At 39.2% G+C, this 22,934-nt stretch overlaps 1 protein-coding gene across 1 annotated transcript in view; it reads left to right on the top strand.

Annotated features, from left to right (window-relative positions):
- The window catches only part of NEBL (nebulette), a 269,776-nt gene that overhangs the window by 59,965 nt on the left and 186,877 nt on the right, over positions 1-22,934 (top strand). Inside the window, exon 3 of the mRNA XM_055805484.1 lies at positions 19,839-19,923. Coding sequence (XP_055661459.1) covers positions 19,839-19,923 — 85 coding nt within the window. The remainder of the gene's footprint in view (positions 1-19,838; positions 19,924-22,934) is intronic.

The following is a 22,934-nucleotide window of genomic DNA, read 5'->3' as shown; positions in this document are numbered from 1 at the left end:
TACAGAGCAGTGTGGTCACCTTGCTTAGGGTATGTGTCACTAAAAGGTCCAGATAGAGCAGGTTTTTAGTTCCACACAGTTTTTTTCCTGAGAATCTTTGAGTAAAATGCATTTGTTTCTATGTTCTTTTCTAAATGGGAAGTTCTTTAGATCTGATTTAATGCACTTGAATTATAAAGGGCACTCTACATTCCTGAGGCTCAGCTAAGGAGGAGTCAGTGGGGAACCCTCCAACTGCATAGGAACATATTGGGTCTGGTTTTGTTTGTTTTAAATATCTTTTGGCTAAATCAAACACAAAATAACACTTGGACACCATATGGGTCTGTGATGTTTAGGAGAATAATTACAAGGGATATAAGATCCATAAATCAGGGAGTGGCTCCCATTGATCTGTAAGTGTATTCTCTTTCCCCGTGACAGAAATAGTCATGTTCAGATAGGTTTCTTGGCATTTCAGGGCAGGTTGTATGATAGGAAGCACAAGTGACTTGCTTGTACTTGGCTTGTGTTTCCTGTTAGGTGTTTCTAAAAGACCATCTTGTCCTCTTTTTTTCTGGACAGAGATAGCAACATGGAATTTCTGTTCTTCTAGCGTTGTTGACCCATTTTCCATCTATATTCTGTCAGTTGGCAGTGCATTGGCAGGAAAGAAAATAGTTTATGCCCTGTTCTCCAGCCATGCTGTTCCACTTCCCTCAGTTATGAAACATTACTTTTTCGAGACCATTCTTTTCCTCAGCCTCTCCCTCTTTTTTCCCCTGACATACAACTGTATATTTTATCATAGTGCTAGCTTTTTCCCCCCATCCATATCTACTTGCATGCTCTCAATTCAGATGGCTCTGCCTCTCAGTGGAAGGTTAGTTTTCTAACCTATGTGAAATCGGTCTTTTAAAAACAGACAAACCTCAAATGGAACTGATTAACTCAAATGAATGGCAACGGAAAACACAAAACTGCTTTAACTCAAAACTTGTAGCTAAGGCTAATATGGATTAGGTCATGTTTGGCAAGAGTGTGCAACTCTGAGTTGCATCCATTAGCTGGGTCCATGCTCTCAGACTCGCTGGAAAAATTAATAGAAAAGCAGTTGTTGGAACCTGGAAGTTTCAGCATTGGCCAAAGATGGGAGTTAATTTTGCATTTACTGTTCTGGCTGCATTTACAGGTTTTAAATTTCAAAGTGGTGCTTTGTTTTGATTTCTGCTGCATCACTTTTTTTCTGTCTCAGCAGAGGTCAACAAATACAAAGTTGTGAAAATTTCGTCTTTTAATTATAAGAGGTCCGTGATCCACATTCCTAGCAGAGTATACCTGAAGGAGTGTTTCAATTAAATAGCTAATTGTTTTAACTGCTCACCATCTTATTCTATGAATTATTGCTTATTTCTAATGTTTTTCCCTTTCCTGGCATCTTGTGTGTCTGTCACAGGGAATAAATAAAGTGCTGTGCAGATATCTGATGGTTTAGGCTGTCAGACTTCAGTACCACAAGGTCTTTCATCACGCCGTAATCTACAAGGGGGACTGCAGTGAGAAGTCTTCACAGACCTTTCTCTCCTTAAGCCAAGTTTAGCTGTTAGTGGGGTGCAAAGCCATGAGCAGCTATACTGTGTTCCCATTGAAGTGTTTCTCACAGCTATTTGGGACTGCGTTTTGGTCACATAGAGCAGCAGACAGTCCACTTTCATCTGCTGATCCAGTTGTTCACTTTCTTTCTCTTCCAGTGACAGCCCCTGCTGCTTGTGTGCATCAGGACCAGCTGCTTCTTAGCCTGGGTCACCTTTGCTTCCTTCAAAGGCAATTGTGGCTTAAGTGCTTTTGGACTGGTGGGAACCTCAGTGGAGTATTTTGTAGTAGATGTGTGTGCATGTGTGTAACACAGTAGCGGTGTAAGAAAAGAATGTTCTGCGAACAAGGACAGGATAGGCTATTCTGTATCAGAGTAATAGTGACATGTGAGAATATTTAGTTACAATAGCCTGGGAAAGTAGGAAAAAAGGGCCATTACTTTGTAAAGAATCTTGTGAAGTTTTTCCTGTATGACCTGTTCTGTGCTCAGTCCAAGTTTTTATCAGCCCATCTCTATGCATAGATAAGATTCCTGCTGAGGGCTACTGAGCTGGCACATGAATTCATAATACTCTGTAGCACACTTACCGAACTCATTTCTCATTACGCAAAATCTATTTTGTTCAATTTCACTCTACCTGGGAAGGTTGAAGCAAATCTTATTACACATGTGCTTCATCTTTACATACATACATAGGTAAATTTTCACTGCTCACCTCACAAGTGAAGTCACAAGGCAGCTGGAGTGTTGGCATCTCTGAACTTCGGCGCACTGTTGTTTGTGCTCAGCCTGGTTGTTGAATGCCCATCTTTGATGAAACTCAGGGAAAATCCTGCTGAGGGCTACTGCACAGGCACAGTACATTTCCTATTCTGATATATATATCCTTTTCCAGTATGCTGGGGTACAGTGCAAGCATGTGCACTTTCTTCACTTGGTAAAATCTGAGTCTTACTTCCCTCTTGAACTAAGGGTCTAATGTTCTGCTGGGTATGGACCACACTATCCCCAACATAAGAGCCACTCCAGTTCAAAGGTATCTGTACAGAGCCTTAAAAATGTGAATGGAAGCCATCATAAGATCATATGGTACTTCAGACTCAAGGGACTTCAGGAGATCCTGCTCAAAGTAGTCAGCTGTGACCAGTCAAGTCTTGAAAACATCCAGTGATGGAGCCTGTGTAACCTCTTTGGGTAATCTTTTCCACTACTTGACTGTCCTTATGGTGAAGGACTTTCTTCTTATACTCAGTCTGAGCCTCTCGTGTTTCAGTTTATGCCCTTTGTCTATTGTGTTCCCACGAGGCACCACTGTGAAAAGCTTGGATCCCTGTTCCTCATATTCCTTGCAGGAGTTCTCCAATTATTTGGAAGTGTTGGAAAGCTGCTGTTAGGTCCCTTCAAAATCATCTCTTCCCCAGGCTGAACAAGCCCTGTTCCCTTAGTCTGTTCTTACAGGGCAAGTGCTCCAGCCACCTGATCATCTTGGTAGCCCTTGTTGATCTCACTCCAGTTTATCATTCTGTCTGGTATTGGAAGCCCAGTGCTGGATGCGATATTGTAGGTGCAGTCTAATGAGTGCTAGGCAGAGGGGGATAATCGCTTCCCTCAATCTACTAGCTGTGTTCCTGTTAACACTGCCCCAGGTGTCCTCTTGTGTAAAGAGAAGCCATGTTGGCCCACGCAGGGCGTGAGCAGAGGGCTGAGGCTATCTGACAAAACAAGGGTGCTTCAAACTGCAGCTTGCAGTGTCATGCAAGTACTTGGAAGGAGATGGTTGAGCCTTCTCTAGTAGTGATCAGTATGCCACCATGCATGTCTCTTTCTGCCTCCAACTGCAGTCAGGCTGCTGGGGGAGTAAGCCCTGGTGGGACATACTGTGGTGGGACAATGGCAAGGCAACTGTATGCAGCACCACGTAGAATTGTACACATGTTTAGCTATACTGCTGGCCCTTTTTGCTAGAGTTATTAGAAACAGAACCCTTTTCTGGCATGTCAGAGTCCTTGTTCGTTTGTTGCTTCCTTCCCAACACTTTCAGCCAAGAAGCAATAGGCAGAATTTTAAGGGTAGAGATTTGGAGAGAGGACAGTAACAGAAGAAAGAGACGAGAAATGAAAGGCATTGACAGTGTCTGAGTTGTGTTTCCCTGGCTAGCTGCAGTGCTGGCTACTAGAAAGATTTTGCCTTCATCCCACCACTGGTCTTACTTTGATTATGAGCATTTGCAGCTGTATTTTCTTTGTTTACCCAACCTGGCAGTTGGCTTCGGGGGCAAAAAAGCTACATGATTTGTGTACAAGTGTTTCAGTAGTGGGAAATTTACCATTAAGGCATAGTAGTGACAAGAAACTAGCAACCATAACAAAATGTGACTGTTTAAATAGTAAGTGATTGTGTCTTTTTTTCTTTCTCATTTAAACCACTAATAGAAAGATAGTGTGTTGAACCCTATTTTCAGATTTTATCCTGGCATCAGAGAACAAAGGTGGCAGAAAGTCCAGTAGCTGTGAATAGGAGGGTAGGTACCTATAGCTGTCTCTGAAAAGCACATTGTTATTATTATTATTGTAATTTCTGCAGTTCTGTCTGTTGTCTGTATGAGTATATCGTATAGTCTGATAGCTTTTGAGTGAATTGTATCATGATCAGGCACGTGAAATCAAATCATGCAAATTTGCATAAGCAGATGGAAACTGTGAGAATGAGTCCTTCAAATGGAGTTCTGGATTATTTGGGGTTTTGGAAAAAATTAAATGGACAATAAAATGGGCATCACACAGAAGGGAATTCTTGATTTATTCTTAACTTAAAGTTAAGAAGAAAGAGGAATTAGTCTACCATTCCCATAAGAGTATGCCAGTCAATGAGGGTGAAAAAAGAAAAACATTACCTTTCCTGGTTCTTGGAAAAGTTATTCCTTAAGAAAAAAAAGAAGGATTAATTTGGCAATCTTGATGTTAAGTATTTCAGTGTTAATGGTTTTCATTCTGTAAGGAAGACTATTTTTATAGAGATTTCTAATCTAAATTTGTGGCTGTGTGTGCATGTTTATCTCAGCTTTATTAAGGCTTTTAATGGTTTCTTGTAACATTGTCATAGAGAAAAGGATGAAGTATGGGCTAGATAAATGGTTATTGAGATGGACTGAAAACTGACTGAACTGCCAGGCTTAGATGGGTGCGATCAGTGGCACAAAGTCCTGCAGATGGCCAGTCACTAGTGTTGTACCCCAAGTGATGACACTGCGTCCAGTATTATTTAATGCCCGCTTGAAGCATGTGGGTGATGGGACAGAGTGCACCCTGGGCAAGTTTGCAGATGACAGAAAACTGGCAAGAGTGGCCGGTACACCTGAAGGTTGTGCTGCAACCCAGAAGGACCTCAACAGGCTGGAGAAATGGGCTGACAGGAACCTCATGAATCGCAGCAAAAGGGAATGTCAAGTACTGCCCTTGGGGAAGAACAACCTGTCAGCCATCAGCCTCCTGGGCCACGCTACAAAGCGTGTTGACAGCAAGCCAAGGGAGGTGATCTTTCCCCTCTGCTCAGCTCTAGTGGGACATATCTGGAGTGGAGTACTGGGATACATGGGAGCGAAGCAAAGGGCCAGAAAGATGATCTGAGGTTGAATTTCCAGTGTGAGGGTTGAACAGTGGTGTAGGTTGCCCAGAGTGGTTCTGGAGTGTCCATCCTTGGAGAAACTCAGAAGAGGACTGGGCAAGGTCCCAAGCAACCTGCTCTAGTTGACTGTGCTTTGACAATTTTTGGAGGTCCCTTCTAGCCCCAACTCTTCTGTGGTTCTGTGATTTAGAAACACAAGGGCAAGAAGGTTTAGAAAAGCCACACCGAAGAACTTGTGCTGTTAAAATGTTAGAGTAGAAGTTCTTGAAATTTCTTCCTGGAGGGCAGAGAGGCTGGGATTCCAGTGGTACAAGAACTCTAGCTCAGACTCCTTTGCTTCATCTATACAAGCGAATTAAAGATTGGTATGAAACTCAGTTAACTACAGGGATAAATGGCTAAAATGGTGCCAGGCGCAATAGCTTTAGCCTGTGCTAGATACTCTCTCCCACACAGCTCCTAAGCCAAGCTAACTTCTGCTCTCCCAGGCAGTTTGGATGTGCGGACCCTGTTTTGGACAGTAGGAGAGTTGAACAGTGTTGATGCGGGCTGCTCCATGCCAGTTAGCCTCAGTACCAGACGGTGTTGCTAGATTCTTTTCAGTTGTATCAGCACAGGTGTAGCTTTAAAATTTAGGTGCCTGGATCCACAGCTGGCAACGTGGCAACCTGAAGAAATGTATCTTTTGCCAGAGCTCTAGCTCTCATGCTTTTAGGCTTATGAATCAGCTGTATTTTCAGGGCAGAGCCTCATCAATCTTTTCTAACTGATAAGGAACCAGGAGACAAGATACACTGTCTGAGCCAGAAGGCCCCAGAGATTTAGCTCCAAGTAACAACTTAATTTATAAAAAATCAAGAAGCTTAAAAGACAAGAGAAGGACTTGGGGAAAATAAAAAAGAACAACTTAAAAAAAGATAAAAGTATTTGCATGGGAAATGTAAATGTATATATTTTAAATTCTGAACAGCAACAATAGCTATGCTCTGTTGTTCCATTTTATTTCTTATTAGAGCAGAAATTCTAGCTCTGCTGACAGTATTCCCTATATCCATTCTTCATATTATATCCAGCTTCCCATTAAAATAGAACATTTAGTCTTTCACTGGTGAGCAATGCACAACCTGTATGTTCTGTATGTTTTTAACAGCTTTCACAAAGCCAGATTAATTTGGTATGTCCTCAAGTTTGTGGGTTTTATTTTTCTTCTTCTTTCTGCCCCCCCCCCCCCCCCCCCCCCCCCGCCCCGGTATCTTTTTATTTGACAAAAGTTATGGCTTGTGAAAACTGGTTTTTTTTCAGGTACTTGTTTTGGACTCTCATCATAACGTTTCACCATTTGGATTTCAGTGGGACTATGAATGTTCATCAAGTATGAAGTGTGGGCAACTGCATCCACATGTTTTAATTTTCGCTTGGATAACATACTTAGCAAAATTGGGCTATGGTGTGCAGAGCTTTTTCCTTTGCTTTTCTTGGCCACTGCTCTGCTCCACAGATGCCTCCATTGATGCCTCAGCTTTTCAAGTGAGGTCTTCCTTACCTTGAGTTGTTGAAGTGATACTGGTAAACACCTTGGAAATCTTTATCGCTGGATTTTGATGAAAATGCAAACAGAGCTTTGGCAGCCAAAAGCTTGTGTGCTGGCGCAGGAGGACAGACAGATGAAGGAGCATGGCACAATTGAGCTCTTCTGCAGACTTGAGCAATATGTTTTAAAACGATTAAAATATTTTAAATGTGTTCTGAATTTTTGCAGTTTTAAACAGATGCTTAAGAGATGCTTTAGGCACTTGGAAATGCTCTAGTTTGAATGTTGAAACTGTTTTTATTTTGTGCATTTGTTCTTGCGTTAAAGCTGTTTGTGGAAGGAACTCTGTCTTCCTGTCTGGTAGTTGATGTCTGTATCAGAGTGTACACATCCATATGAAGCCCTCAGGAGTAATCTCAATACAAGTAAGGAAATATAATTATATATCCAAGAGACATTTGCGACACAGTGCAGTTTTGGCAGAAGGCTTATGGCTTGTTAAGCTTTAAAATACTATTTTTGTTTCTGAAATATACAGAAAACTTTTTTTTTTAATCTAAGATTTTTTTAGTGTAAATTACAACAGGCCTATAGAGGAGGCCATGTGCTTTACAAGTGATTTGATGTGAGTTTGCTGGCACTCAGGTGATTTTAGTCACTGAACTGCTTCAGAGGCTTCAGGCTTCTTCCTCACTAAGTTGCAAGAAATTGGTGGAAAGATACTTCGCTTTTCTGTGTACAGACAGGATTGACTGGCTCATTGTGCGCATGGATTTATCAGTAGATCTGTGGGAAACAAAAATAATCTAACTCCCGATGGAATAGTTAGTGATTCTGTGGAAACTGACTTACAGTTGCTTACAAATAATTCAATTATTTCCTGATTGCCTTTTTGTTTGCTTTTATAAAACAAGTATTTTATTTTTGCTTTTTTTTGTATGGTTTTGTTAGTAATAATCTGTGTGTAATTGGAACAATATTTGGCAAGAAAGTCATGAGCATTGTAGTGAAATAGCAGAAGGACAAAACCCAATTTTGTCAAAAAATAATTTACCAGCTGAAATAAACTCGGTCAGTTTAAAGAAATCTCTGTGCAACCTTGATTTATTAACTTCCCAAGGTGATCATTTAATAAATTAACTTTCTTTTATTGTAGCAGGGAAAAGAGGTGGTGCTGATCGTGTACTTACAGTACAAACAACAGGTTTTCAACCATGAGACTAATTTCAGGTGTTCATGTGCAAGCTTCAGCTGGGAACATACTTCCTGCAAGTCATTGTGAACTTCAGTGCAGCATCTGCAAATCTTTTGCTTTGCATTTCCTGTCATACCTCTCTGTCTCTTACTCAAAGATACATACTCAGTTGCCCTTTGAGGGCTCTGGCCGTGGAGGATCTGTCTGATGAGTTTGTGGGATTGTAGTAATAGGTGTAGAAGAGGCTCAGTGACACCTGACAGATTTGTGGCCTGCAGCATTTAGGAATAAGGAGGAGAGTCAGGAGAAACTTCATTTCACTTTCTTTTGTTCATGCTTATGAATACCCTCCCAGGTCTTCTGTGTTCCTGTGGTGTAAATGCTATTTAATGGCTAAGCCATGTGATTTGGAGCACGAGCTTTTCCTTTCATCTCACACTATCACATGTCTTTTCACAATGAGTTCAGTGCTTTCTTCTCAGTCTATCCCATAATTCACCTTTTCACACTTGACCTAACAGCGTGACATTGCGTCTGCTCCTGTAGGCAGTATTTTCACACAGCTCATGGAAATTACTTTTACTTCTGTGTTTTGTTGTAGTTAAAATATTTGGTTTATGCTCTCTTTGTAAATATACTTAGGAACAGTTTGCATTTCTCTTGTATGTTGTTCAGCTAACATAGTTTTATTTGTGACCGTTTTGCATCTTAAAGGACCAATTTGTTAGGATATTGGCAACCATTCATCAGCTGCTCTGCTGTGTCCAAGAGTAGAGATGGAAAATGTTTCTTTGCCATTTGATCTGAAGTTGTTGAGAGAGGCAGATCGACAGTGAGGTCTTCAGGCTAAAGCAGTGAAAAGCTCAGCAGATGGTATGAAGTTCCTCTTGTTTTTCTGTGGAAACTTGTGGAAGTCACCTTGGATGACATCCAGTGCATACTGTTTCAGAGACTGAAGCAGTATGTGGGTGGAATTTAGTATCAGTGTCCAAGAAGGTGATGAGAAAGCTCATGTTCCATCAGTTACCTAAAGCTCATTTGTTCGCCGAAGTCTTTATTGAGAATAGTTAAGAGCTGTGACACCAATACCTGTACTTCACTGAGGAGATACATGGTGGTATGGTATAGTTTCAAACATTGAAAAAGAGACAAAGCAGCAACTTAGTAGCAGTACTAATGGAGTGTTTAATTAGTGATAGCAACTGCATCTGATTCTACTCAAAATAAGTAACAGTCCATGAGGAGCAGAGCACATAATGTATGCAGAAATTCTGGAGGTGTTTGCAAGGTATTAGGGAAAATGTTACCTGGTTGTTGCTTTTTCATGGTAAATTAAAAAAAAGCAAACCACAAAAAACCCAAACATAGCGCTTTGATCTGATTACATAGGCTTTAGAATTCGGTACTTACAGACTTCTGTGAAGTATGACAACCTGTGCCAGAGCTGTCGGTCATCATGAGGGGCCTATGAAGTGCTACATAGAACTGTATTAATTTAATAATGCATTGACTTTTGCCAAGGTTTTACATTAAAAATTACAGCGTTTGCTTTTACATTCTTTTACACTTTCAGCAGAATAGACCAAAGCAGGCTTTACTGAGAGTATTCATTTGCAAACGAAAGCTGGATGTATCATCCAATAATTTTATGTAGGTAAATGTCCTGTAATATGAAATCTTACATGCTATAATAGCATAAACAATCTTTTATAAAATGCTTGCATGGTATAATATTTTTTCTTGTTCTACTAATACTAATTTTATACAAATGGATACATTAAAGGCAAGAGTTTATAAAGCTGTACAGATAACATAGTTGATTAAAATTTACAATATGTGAACAAGCAACCGGTAAAATTTTGAAATGATTTAAAATACTGTATTTAATGTAAAAACAGAAGTCTATGCTTTCTCAAGGTATAAATTTGTAGTATTAACTGATTTGAAACTTGTACCATATAAAACCTGGAAAGCCTTCCAAAGATGAAATAATTTCTAAATAAATAAAACACAAAAATAGAAAAATGGTACTAATAACAGGTTGAGTTCTTTATTTTTTGAGGCTGAAAAAAGGAAATACTGAATAATTTTTATCAGCTGTGAGTTTGTGTATGCTGTTATTTGCCAACCCTGTTAGAAGTGGAAAAGCAGAATGGTGTCTCTGCCCTACTAATTCTGTCCTTTTCCACTTGGCAGAAAAACAGCTTTTCCTTTTTTTCCTCAAGTACACATGTAAACATAACTCTGTTTAATGTACTTTGCTGCTAGCTTGGAGTTGCTGATGTTGGCACAATTTTAGAGGACAAATGCTTAAAACACTGTAATTAGGGTTGAAGAGGTTGGAGATGAGTTGTTTCCATCTCCCTTCAGGTGTCCTCCCCCGGTTTTTTAATAGTGTCCAAGTTACTTAAGTTACAGTATCTGAGATCCGCTTCTGTAGCTGGTTGCAGAAACAGTGCTTCTGAAGGGAGTAGTGTGGAACGAAGATGGCTGAGGTCTCGCTTCTAAATCCCCATACTGAGTGCTTCCAATTGCCTGCAAGCTTTTGAAGCTGCCTGATCTGTTCTTAAATGTGTGTTTATAATATGTGGTTACTGGCAAGATTTCCTCAGCAGCATGACAAAATGAACAGAGGAAATTGGAGTGTTTCTTGAGCACAGTGTTTTGAGTTTGTCTTGAATGACAACCATTGGTGTGCTGCAGAGATCATTAATAACAAAGCCCAGAAAAAAAATAATAATTCACAGGTGAAACAGCTTTTCTTATGCTCATTAACTGAGTGGGACTCTTAATTCCAGGCAGGAATGAAAAGAGTCTTGGATATTTGCAAAGTAGCTTTAATTTCTGCTTATGGAAGGAGTTTAGACAATGTTACCCAACTGGATAAATGTTTTGGCACAGAGAAGACCAGTTAGATGCAGAACCTGTAATTGAGCTTGATCTACAATCTGCTTGTCAGGACTTGCAGTCCCATAGAGCTGTACAAAATTCTGCACCAGATGGGGTGTGGTGTTTACTGTCCCTACAATTTTCCTTTGTAAATAACTGTTGCAGTACTGAAACAGTATTTTTCCAATATTCATATGTTGAATGTAATTTTTATCTTATGCCATTTCTTTGTTATGCCATGATTTTTAATGTGAATAGATCTTTTGAAATCCTCCTTGGTTAACATTGAAGGGAGATCAGTATAGCATACCTTAAACTGCTGCTTGGGGGGGGGCTTTCATGTCTTCGTTAGTCATGAGAAAGCTTGACTTGCTATACAAGTCCAGAAAGAGTTGCTTAAGTGTGGCAGGCTGAGCTATAATGCTGCTCTGATGAAATGATGACTTTCTGTTAAAAGTACCTTACTGTGTAGGAAGCATAGATGTGCTGTAGAAGCATTAAGGAAATGATGCTTAAGCTACATTACATTAAACTGCATCTTTACAAATAATGTGGTGTTCCTTTGGTAAGGAAATGATTAAATAAAATTACCTGTACAGTTTCACAGAATACAAATATATTTTATTATCTGAGGAAGATTTATAAAAATGATCTAAGTATACGTACCTGTGATTAGAAATGAGTTGATGGAATTACAGTATTTGGAAGTAAGGAAACCACAAAACTTTCACCTGTAAACACACCAAAGTTTGGTAGTCTTGATATGTGAGATGGGAATCCCTGGAGTTAGTAGAAATACTGGCTTGTGGTAAGCAGAGGAAGCATTTACATGAATAATTTTTTTTGGATAAAAGTTCTTACTACTTGAACGTATTCCAGAACTGGGAGGGGGGAAGCACATTTATCATATTATAAAAGCAGAATTTAGAAACTACTTGCATAATTCAGTGTCATGCCGCTTGAGATACTGATCCATTGCAGGTAGAATAATTAATAGGAAAACTGAGAAAATTTGTAAGAAAATTTGCCACTGCTATCTGCATGTAGTATATTCCAGTCAAACCTAGAACTTGGACAAACCTGCACTTGATAAATATGTAGATGTGTATCTATATGTAGCATGGTAGGGCTATGCTGAAGTAGGCAGACCAAGCATTTAGACCTGTGCAAAACATCTTGCTTTTATGGTGTGTCTCTGTGTACTCTTGCTGACATCCTTAAAAAAGGATAGCGAGGTGTTGAAGGGATAAAAAAACATAGACCATAGCGACTGTGGGTCATACTGTGTGGTTTTTTACTCTGCTAGATCTGCTGCTGTAAATCAGCAAGTGAAGTTAGTGAGAAACTCAGATTCAGTCTGTGTTTTTGCCGGTCATATTCATGAACTTTTGTCTCCTGGATATCTTGAAAGAAATAGTAATAATCACACCATCTGGAACAAAAGAATTTGGAAATATGGAGGTATCACCCTTTTGTTTTGCCATTGGTGACCACAATAAAACATTTAAAAGCAAAGTTTTCTTAAACATCTGTGGGGTTTTCTGTGTCTAGGTAATATATAAACCCAGGTAAGCTATGGGTGAACTCACTGAGTGATATCCTGAGAGCAGCCTAGTGGTGGCAAATGTAATTATGCATGTGTCTTCTCCCTTCTTGACTGATTTCCTGTGCTCTTCAACAGATTTTACTGTTGTAGCCAGATTTTGGTCTATTGGTTTGTTCTGCCACAGTCATCTCCATCTTCCAGGTCTCCCTGAACTTTCTGTGCATCTTTTCTGGATCCACCTCCAGCAGTGGCTCTCACTTTTTGATCTGTTGTCAATACCAATTACTGTGCTGCTGATGGGTTCCTGCACAGCTCCAGGCTACCCAGCAGTTCTCAGTATGCTACCGATTCATTTTCTTTCCCCAACCATTGGCATCCCGTAGCTGAGGAATAGGTAAATTATTGAAAGGGTGAGTGCCTGGCTCCACTGAAAATTCAGGCAGTTCTGCTTTTGACGTCCATGGTGCTTGGATTTTACTCTTTTTGATCTTTTTGCTAAATGTGGATGCATTTATATGTATACTGAGATCTGTATTATAACAATTATTTTAACTATATGGTAAGTTTCTTAAATATGAACTGTGCCTCCCTTCTGCTGTATGTTTTCAAATCTTTAAAATGAAAAGGTTTTGACCTGCATTTCTTAAGAAGCGAGACTTACTCATCGCCTTAACAATGTATCTTTCTATGTATAATAGATATGAAATTGTATAAGGGAGTCAAATGAAAAATGTAAGAAATGGGAAAAATATGAGTAACATCAAAGAGCTGGAGGATTTTTTCATTCTGAAACAATTTTTGCAGGAAGCAGGAAGACAGCAGTCTCCTTGGTGGTTAGAGCATGTGACCAGCTGCCTGTGTGACACGGTGCCAGTGGTGGTCTGGTGGCGCTTGTCCTTCTGTCTTCACCAGCCCTACTCAGAGCAGCTTTCAGGGGAGCTGGTTGAAATTAAAACCTTGGTATGGGAGCATTGCAAATTCAGACAACCCATTTATCTGCTGACTGACACCTGAAAATGTGTTTGGTGTAGGTTTCTTGGTCATCTTGGTATGGTAACTGCAAAACAGTTTAATGTTGTTACCTCTACACGTTTTCCCTAAAACAGCCAATACTTGATCAATGTTGATGCTTTTGGATACAGGCTGTAAAAATGTTGGAAATTCACAAGATTTTACTACTTCTTCAAAAGAAACCAGCTTTTTAAATTCTAAAATAAGTTACTGTGCCTTCCAGATCTTCTGCCTAGACCTGTTTTCTACAGCTGCTCCTTCTGCCAGTGATTATAAGTTTTCTATGTAGTCCACTTCTCTGTGATTCCAAGTGTTCTTCATCGTATGAGGTACATTTGCAGAGCTAACCACCCTACTATTTTGATACAGTACAATTTCTGTATGGAATTTCAAGTGATAAGAATAATGAAATTTGATACTAGCATTGGCTACTCAAATTTTACACTGTTTCCTCTAAAATGTAAACATCATTTTCTGCCTTGCTGTTTTTCAGTAAATGGCTCATTTTTTCAGCTTCTAGCAGAGGACACTAAGGCACTAACCTGTGTCTTGGGGCCAGATACAGTTGGAATATTTAATGTGGTCCCTAACCTTAGCTTTTGAAGGGAACCCCAGATAGCAGTTTCTGTAGACAGGGATCAAGCGCAGGTCTGGTAGCACAGTGATGTGCAACATCTGTCTGGTTATATGACAGTGTGATCTGTGGCCTTTCGCTTGCTCTGGGACGGAGTATGTTATGGCTTACCCCAACAAGCAAGTGGAATATCCTTGCTTGTAATTTTCTTTTTTTTCAAGGATCTTACTGTTTGCTAAATCTCCTCCAAACCAATACAAACTCTTCTCTCTAGGGGAATTTTCTCATGAACAGGAACTTGTATTTAGCTAGCATATGGGAGCAACTTTCTCTTTTACTTCAAATAAGAAGTACAGATGCACAAATTAAATATCTGAAAAAGTAAGTCCCTTGGACAATAGAAGGCAAAGACGGAAAAGTATTTTCCAAAGCAAACTAATTGCAGCTAGAGTATTTATTCTTCATACAGTGGGGTAGATACCAATAGCCAAAGAGAATGCCATCTTCACAATAATTTGTGGAGAAGTCATGTCTACTTCATTGACTGAGTACAGTCGTACCAAAGCTGTATTATCCACTAGTTACATTATTCCTCCTCCTAAAGCCTTCATGATTACATGCAACTAAGTAATCTCGCACAGAAAGTTCAATACAAAACAGAAAACCCAGAGAAATGCCTCCTGGAGCTTCGGAGCAGAAAGTGCAACCCAGCAAGAATTTCAAAGCAAGAAGTTAACTGTGGGCAAGATTTCTCTTCTGCTGCTTCTTTCTCTGCTGTTGCATGTCTTTCTGTGAATGGCACGGTTTCAAGGTAAGGAGAGGAAAGCAATCCTATGCATCTTCAAACCTGGTGGGAAGCTGCCAGTTTAAACATTCCCTGGTGACCACAACATAGTACCTTGTCACCTTTTTCCTGGGTAAATTATTTCATCTCATGTCTTTTATCTGAGAGCTAATTGGAGACCCCCTGTGTTTTTATGCTGTTTGTGGATGTGGGCTTAGATCACAGTTAACAGATTGGGCCCATTCAGGTCCAAGATGGAGCTTCCCGACCTGTCTATCAGTTGTTGTGAGCTTGGGTTGGATCCAAACTGCTACATCATTATCCACTATTTAATTTCCATTTGAAACTTTAGTGTACGCTATAATGAATTGCTAGTTCTAAAAGCATAACTAGCATTTATAGTTTTTCATACTTCTTGTAAGATTGGTTTAATTTTATTTTGTTTTTATTTTTTTGTTCACACTTTCCCCCTTTTTTTAATCTCCTTATCTTTTAGGGTTTGCTTGGTTTGCTTTAATTAGAAGAACAGGTATTACAAACAAAAATTAGGAAAGGACAGATACAGCCTAATGTGACAGCCAGTGAGGGGAATTTATGTTATGAAAACATGTGTTGGAGTTGAACCTCTGCTTAGGAGAATAATTTTGATTTCTGTATTTTGTGGCTGTTCTCGTTTAAAAGATATCACAAATTTTATGTTGCATGCAATTTACTGGATAGGTGTTCTAGGGGAGAGGTAACCCAACAGATATCCGATAATTCTGACAAGGGTTATAGTTCTGTAACTGTGAACAGTTAACATTACAGTTAGAAAATACACACACATAAAAATGTCTTAGTCCTATCATGAATGTTGGATAAGTCAGAATGAGGTATGAGCAAGTTGATTTCAGTACGTGCTTGAATTTATCTCAGGCTTTGCATCTGACCTTTTTCAGAAGAGTGGAGGCTGAATCCTCATCCCATTATCTCACAGAACATGTTTTTTATCCATTTTGTTGGTTTGAAAGCATGGAAAAGCTGATGAAAACCTTACAGCTAAACAGATATTTGGGAAAATTTCTATGTTTAGTCATTAGAAAAGCTAGGAAACTTTCAGGTACTTCCCTGAATTCTTGGAGGTTTCACTGATACTATTTCCATATATTGAAAGTGAAGGAGATTAGTTGTGAGGAATATGAGAGATTGAGTTGTGGTTTGATTTATTAATCAAGCTGTGCAGCTGAAGCAGGCAGTACAGTAACCCACAGCAGAGACACCATACTGTGTATCCCGATTTGTTCTGCGACTTCTTGTATAGATCTTTATACAGGATTAATCCTAATAGCATTAGTGTGGCAAGACATATTGCTAAGTAGACTTAGACTACTAACAAAGACTTAAAACAAAAAAAATAATAATCCTTTGGACATTGCTATTAAATAGCTGACATGACATCAACCTCTTTAACCAATTCCTGGCTTTTTCTCAAGATGTCATGTTGGACAAAAGGGAAACTAAGCAACGGATTACCAGGCACCATGATAGCACTGTCAGCCTTTTGAACTAAAGGCTGTTGCCAACAAGTTACTCTCTTTATTCAGAACATTGTAATGAAATGCCATATAGCCTTAAACTGATAGTTAAAAAGCAGATTTCGTAATTTTAAAACTTGTGTTTCAGTCAAAAGTATCCAGTGGTACAAAGCATTTTTGATAGTTTTCAGATAATTTAATATCTTAAATACTGATATTTTTAATGATCCTGAAGACATATTATCAGTAAGCTTAAAACAAATGTGAATGCTGAAGCTAGAATTTAAATTTAATACTAGTCTTTTTAATGTATTTGAGGCAAGAATTTCTATAAATTTAGAAGGGATGTATCTAAAGCCATGTATGTCTAGTTTGATATACTGTGTGGGTGGTTTCATAAATCAGCTGCAGATAAAATGACAACCCTTAGTAGAATGTTCAGCTAATTTAATTTTGCTAAATGGTTCTTTTTTAATCACCATAATACATTGTGGTAAGTGGTTAATATGATCAGTTTAAAGGCCAATTTAAATTTCAGCAAGTTTTTTCGCTTGTCATGTGTATTGTTTACTTCCATGGCCAAGTGTAAATACTTTTCTGTGATACAATCAGTTTACATACTAATTTCAAGCATAATAAAGCACTGCTTGTTTAAGGCTAAGCATACCTTTTTTAGTTGAAGTATAGAGCCACTGTTTCTAAAATAAGTAATGATCTTAGATACATTGGTTTTCAAGTGGTTTGCTCTGACTGTTGAAATAGCGGTGAACTTATGAATACTAATTGTGGAAGAAACCATTTCTTTTGCAAATAATCAGAAGTAAAAGCTGGAGTGTGATGAGGACAAGATATGTGTTCCTAGGCTACAGAATAGAGAGGAGGTTTGATTTGAGAGTCTGGGGTTGCAGAGAGATGTTCTCTGCTGCTGTTGCTGATGGGGTCCCTGGGGGCTGTGACTGTGACAACTGCCTCTGTGTTGTCCACATTTCACCAGGGGACTGGGCCAAAAACCCACCTAGGCTGACTCCCACTCTGTACTCTCCACCTTGAAAAGGATAAGAACAGGTGATTGCTGTGATCGTAGTACCAGGGTCATGGGGTGTAACCACAGTGAAAAGCAGTGCTATGAAAGTTTATGGGGATGCTTTTGGCATTCAGCAGGTCTATAAAATCATTTTTGAACTGCATGTGTGGCAATTGATTTTGTTTTTTAGGGGCAGGGATTCTGTCATCTACATGATTTATCCATGGATATCTCATGGCCGGATATCCGAAAGGCTGCTGTTCTTTAAGGTGTGCATTATGCTCTTCATTGCTACAATCTGCCTTGAGTGTCAGCAAGCCCCGCTTGGGAGGTGGCTTGGTGCCTTCCCCATCTGTCCGTTGCTGTTTTCCGAACAGGGCTTATGACCCTCCTTGTGGCCAGTCTAGCATTTGTGTTTCTGCTTTATACAGAAGAAGGAAGAGTGAGATAGGAGAGATGAAATAAAAAAAAAAAAGAAGCTCTTCTGGAAGTATCTTGCTTGTCCCAAGGTATTACACTGTGCTGATACCATCTGCTTCATGCAAGAGCTGAATCCAGTTGATGTCCTCTAAGCAAAGTCTAGTTCTTTCTCCCTGTGTGTTGGAGCTGTGGCTAAGCCGTTTGGCCAGCTGGCATTCTCTGGCTGTAAGGGGGGCGGTGGTGGGAGAGCACCTGGTTTGAAAAGGAAGAAAGTGCATGCAGCACTCCCAGGCGTTTCTCTGGTCAAAGCTACAGCTTAGGTGGGACTTGTGAGGGCTTGGCTCTAACTACAAAAGAATGGGCTGGTGGATGTCCTGCCTAGAAATCTTGTTTTCAGTGACATGAGTTGTCTGAGGCAAGTGGCTAACATAATAGGTGGAAATGTATTTCACTGTAAATTTTTAAATTTACAGTGGTGTTATTCATCTGTCTGCTGGTATCCAACCTGGGATGGCTCTTACATTTTTGTCAGGAAAAGCTTCTTTCAGTCAAAGTATTGCATCTTTTCTCTTTCTGGGCAGTTACTAGTCCCAGGGAACCTGAAATCCCCAGGTTGTCCTGTACTACTACTGTTTTCCCTGTGTGATGACACCATAAATGAGAGAATATTCCACAGCCTCTTGATAGATCAGTCTACTCCATCATGCTACAGTGTAGGGGTCTGGCAATGCTAGATGGTGTCTGATAGGGGGAATCAGGCCTGTAGCAAAGAGTGGACTGGATGAAATCCAGGCAGAATTTCTCATCAAGTATTTATTTTGCATTTCTGAGCAGGAAACATTCAGCATTTAGCTAAAAACTGCAATTTTCCTTAATTTTTCACATGGTTCGTTCCCCCCCCCAAATAAAAATGAATTGTTTTTTACTGAAACCACACACTTCATGGAAATAAAACTTGCAAACAGAAAATAAAACCTTCTAACAAAATACAATGTTGAAGTAAAGTATGTATCATCTTTACAAGGCACAGAAAATTTCTGATGGGAGCTATAGCAACTGAACTAGATGCTGAAAGGACACATTGGAGATAGCCTGCAGTTTGAACATGGAAGCGTTTAATACTGAATATCCTCGGTCTTTAGAAGCTTACTTACTGCTTACTCCCCCTGTAGAAATTAAACTGCAAATGTTACTGTGTCTAAAATGCTATGCTTGTCTTCACCTCTGAAATGTCAGAGGCGCAGATAGGGTAAGTGGCAGACATTGGGATGCTGCGAATTGTAACTGAAGGCATGAATGCCTCACGTGGTAAGGTGTGTATTTTGGTTTGAGACTAAAGGTGCTGGAAATTAATTAGTAAGAATAATTTTTTTCGTAGTGTTGCTGGTTCATAGTAATACACCTATTTTGGTATATTATTATATATTGGGATATGCTGTTTAATTTTGTTATTTCTTTCTTTTTGTGGTCTTTCCTGTAATAGAACTCTTTGTTTGGCTGTTAGGTTGCAGGATGGATCCATGAAAATGAATAAATCATGGTTCTGTAAATGAGTAGGATTTTTGACTATTCAAGTTGTCTAAGGTGTAAAATTTCAAATGAAAAGAGAGATGTCTGATAGATTGCAGTTCTGAGACACTACAGCCTTTGGTACTGGACATCACAGCCCTGTATCCACACATTTACCATTAAAGCATTTGACCTTTCTGTACCTGGAATTTACCTGCCTTGATACTTCTGGTTTCTGCACTAATGGATTTAAGACACCATGGTATTCCAGCTGTATTCACTGATACTGCTTCAGTTTCCATAGAACACTTCTATATTAAGGCCTTTTAGTCTTTGTTCAGCACATGATTATACCAAGACAATGCAGTTAAACATAGTTTTGTTCACTACTGAAAACAAATTTTGGCCGGTAGGTCTCTGCAGTCTGAGCAAGATGAATGGGTGGGATTTAGACTCGTTACAGGAACGTGTTCATGTTTCTGCAAGCATGACTGACATAATATTTTCAGAGTAAATACTTCTGACAGAAACGCATGAAACCACGGAAGACTTCTGCACACTGTAGGAAAGAGTGCTGGGATGCATTTGACTTTCTAGCATGTGTAAATATTTACTGTTCGGCTTTGTGCTTCTTCTTCTAGACATTACCCAAAGCAGTCCTTCACTACAGTGGCTGATACACCAGAAAATCTTCGCCTGAAGCAACAAAGTGAATTGCAAAGTCAGGTAAATCAAATAATTATTTTGTCTCATTAATATTAGACTGTTAGTCCAGTTCTCTGTTTTCTAAGTAGTATTAGTATTTCTTTGTACTGATACATAGTAGTACTCTAATTTAGTTGTAAAAAATGTTTGTAGGTTGGTGTAATACTGCAAAACTCGGTTTAATTCCTGATCTCACTTATACTAGTTGCCATACTATTGTAAGTCCATTGACATCACTGAAATCCTTCATTTTCAACAGTATACGAAGTATCTAAGTAGTTTTTAATGTTTGAAATGCTATAGCTCAACCCAGAGGGTTCCTTTGCCTTAAACAAACTTTATTGTTAGCTTGCATCAAACTTGATCATAAGATGTCTGTGTGATTAGCAAACAATTTATTTGTCATTAGCAAACATTTAGAAGCCTTGTCAGCACTGAACTGTTTGAATGATCAGTTTATGGAGCAGTCTGTAAGCCAGTTGTGATAAATGTACATTAATCAAAACTTAGGCAGGTTAATAAGAAATACATGAAAGTTAAAATGTAAAAAGAAAGGGGGGAGGGGAGGGGAGAAGAAAATGGCAATGAAGACTTATGTGACCCAAGCATGATGTTTGTTTATTATTGTTACTCAGTAGTCCATAGCATGCAGTTCTTATTAATTCCTTAATATATGGACAACCCCCTTCTCCCGCCCCACCCCCCAATATCACTTTCCTATTGTTTGATTGTATACAATGCTGGAAGTTTGCCAGGCTAGATGAGACAACTGATAATATTTGATTGCATTTTATCATGTGACAGTTGTGGGTTTTTTTGTTACTGTTGTGGTTTTACTGTGGATTTAGTTGCAATTTCTCATTAGAAATTAACAAATTATCTTTTTCAATTAATGTAATAAAAACCTGTAGCAGAAAACAGAGAGCAGGCAAAAAGAGCTTTCTTGTTTGGGAACCTCGCTGTAGTTTAATGGATAAAATCAAAGGAGACCTAACGAGAAATGCTAGCACAGGTATTTAGCATGATACATGAGTTTTACTTTTCTTTATGTTTTGCCATTGCAATTATTGATAATAAAACTTACAGAAATTCTTTCATGCTGAAATTCTGCCACCTGGGAAGAGGACAGTTTGTGGAATGTACATCTCCTCTTGATGTCAGTGGATTTTAGAGTGGAGTTTGCTTAATTTTCTTGTAGTTCAGTGGTTCTGTGTTACCATAGTTACCATTCTGTTACAGATTTAAGAGGAACTTGTAAACTGTACTTTTTACAGATTTGTTTAAAAGAATACAAACTTTGACCTCAGTGTTTTTTTAGTGATTTGATGGAAAATTTTGGGGTTCAGGAGAGCAGTAAAATTTTATTCCTCTTCCTGTCTTTTTTTCACTGTATCCTCCTTTGTATCAGTGCGCGCACCCGTGTACATGTGGATATATACAAATCTCTGGCCCAAACTTAAAGCAGTCGTGTGTGTGCTTTGCCTGTGGCTGCCCCTGTCGCTTATTCCTAGGTTATCAGTTACATCATGGGTGAATTTACCCACTGGGACTTTATAAGATTTCACCTACATGAGTCTAATTTGGTGACAGCTCTCTGGTGATGGGCAGAGTGGAAGCTGGCCGACTTCCTCATGTCTATGTCACCTGCCTCAGAAGCCCATGGTGGAAAGCACTGTGACAAAGATTTCAAAACTTCTGCTCACAACTCTGTACCTTAACTCTCATGTGAATCATGAGCCTAAATCTAAAAAGCCCTCAAGGAAGCCTCCAAAGCCATATTATTTGAAGTACTGGCAAAAGAGATTTTAGTGGGACTGATTTCTGTAGGCCAGTGGGCTTTAACGGGAGAGCTTGTTTGAAGCTGATCAAGAAAAGTACAGACGGGAGGAATCCTGTTAGGGTGTTTAGAGAGGACAGCTTTCCTGTACGAAGTCCAGACAGATCAGAATCTCATTTAGGGAATGTACCTTGCCTTAAAGCGGTCTGTTTTCTCCATGGTTGATGTGATAATACTTCTGAGGGACTAGGGGCTGCTGCGAATTGTCAGGGAGGCGTAGAGGTGAACTGGTAGGCATCAATATGAGTTAAGACTAATGCAGTAAGGACTGAAATAATTTCTGGTTTATGACTGTGTGCTATGTCAATACATGATGGGCTTGGTACATTTCCAGTTCAGCTCACATGTTCCAAACTCACTTGTATCAATTGTCTGTCTTGGCTTAATGTTGACTAACCCAAGGAGTGTGGTCTGTCTCTAGAGTCTGTAAGAGAAATGGCTTTCCCTAACCTGTGTGAAACATGGTGACATGGCACTTTGGAAGCGTAAGGAAACTTGTTCTGGTGTTGTTCTCTATTTGTAAACAGAGGACTTAGTATTCTAGGACTGGATAAACAATATTAATGAGAAACTTGGAGTATGCTTATGTATAAACTTGGTGCGACTGTTTACAATACACTGGCATAAAATGTTAGATAAGGATCTACTCAAGACATAGAAATGGAGAAAAATGCTTGATTTGTACAATATGCCTTTTTTTCAAGACTAGGCAGTAAAAGATTTGCAGTAGCTGCAGATATAATTCTTAATTATAAGGGCACAGATTTACCTACTTGGAAGAAAGGCCAGTGTTCATAATTTGATTTCTTGGTGTTGATTCAAATCAAGACTGTGTAAAGAAGCCTAGCCTCTAAATTGTTTTAATGCTGAAATAAAGATTCCAGGGACTTTTCATAATCCAATTTATATCTTACCATAAAATAAATCAGTAAATTCTGAATACTTTCTGTAATAATTTGAAGAGTATAAGGGCAGAGAAACTGCCATCCTGACTCAGCCCTATTGGCTGTCTTAGTCCATTGTGCTATCTTTTCAGAGAAAGTTGCAAGCCTCCCAACTGAGACCAAATACATGATATATAATTTGCCATTGTTCAGGTCTTATCCTGCTTCAGTGCTGTGCAGTAGAAAAAAGTGTATACATGGTTCAAGAAAAGCCTTTCACATGAAACCAAACTTGGCTGGATAGAATCGCA

The sequence above is a fragment of the Falco peregrinus genome, chromosome 5, assembly GCF_023634155.1.
Source record: "Falco peregrinus isolate bFalPer1 chromosome 5, bFalPer1.pri, whole genome shotgun sequence".
In the NCBI taxonomy this organism is placed as follows: domain Eukaryota; kingdom Metazoa; phylum Chordata; class Aves; order Falconiformes; family Falconidae; genus Falco; species Falco peregrinus.
Note: the sequence above shows the minus strand (reverse complement) of the source record. Positions and strands in the feature narration are given on the sequence as shown.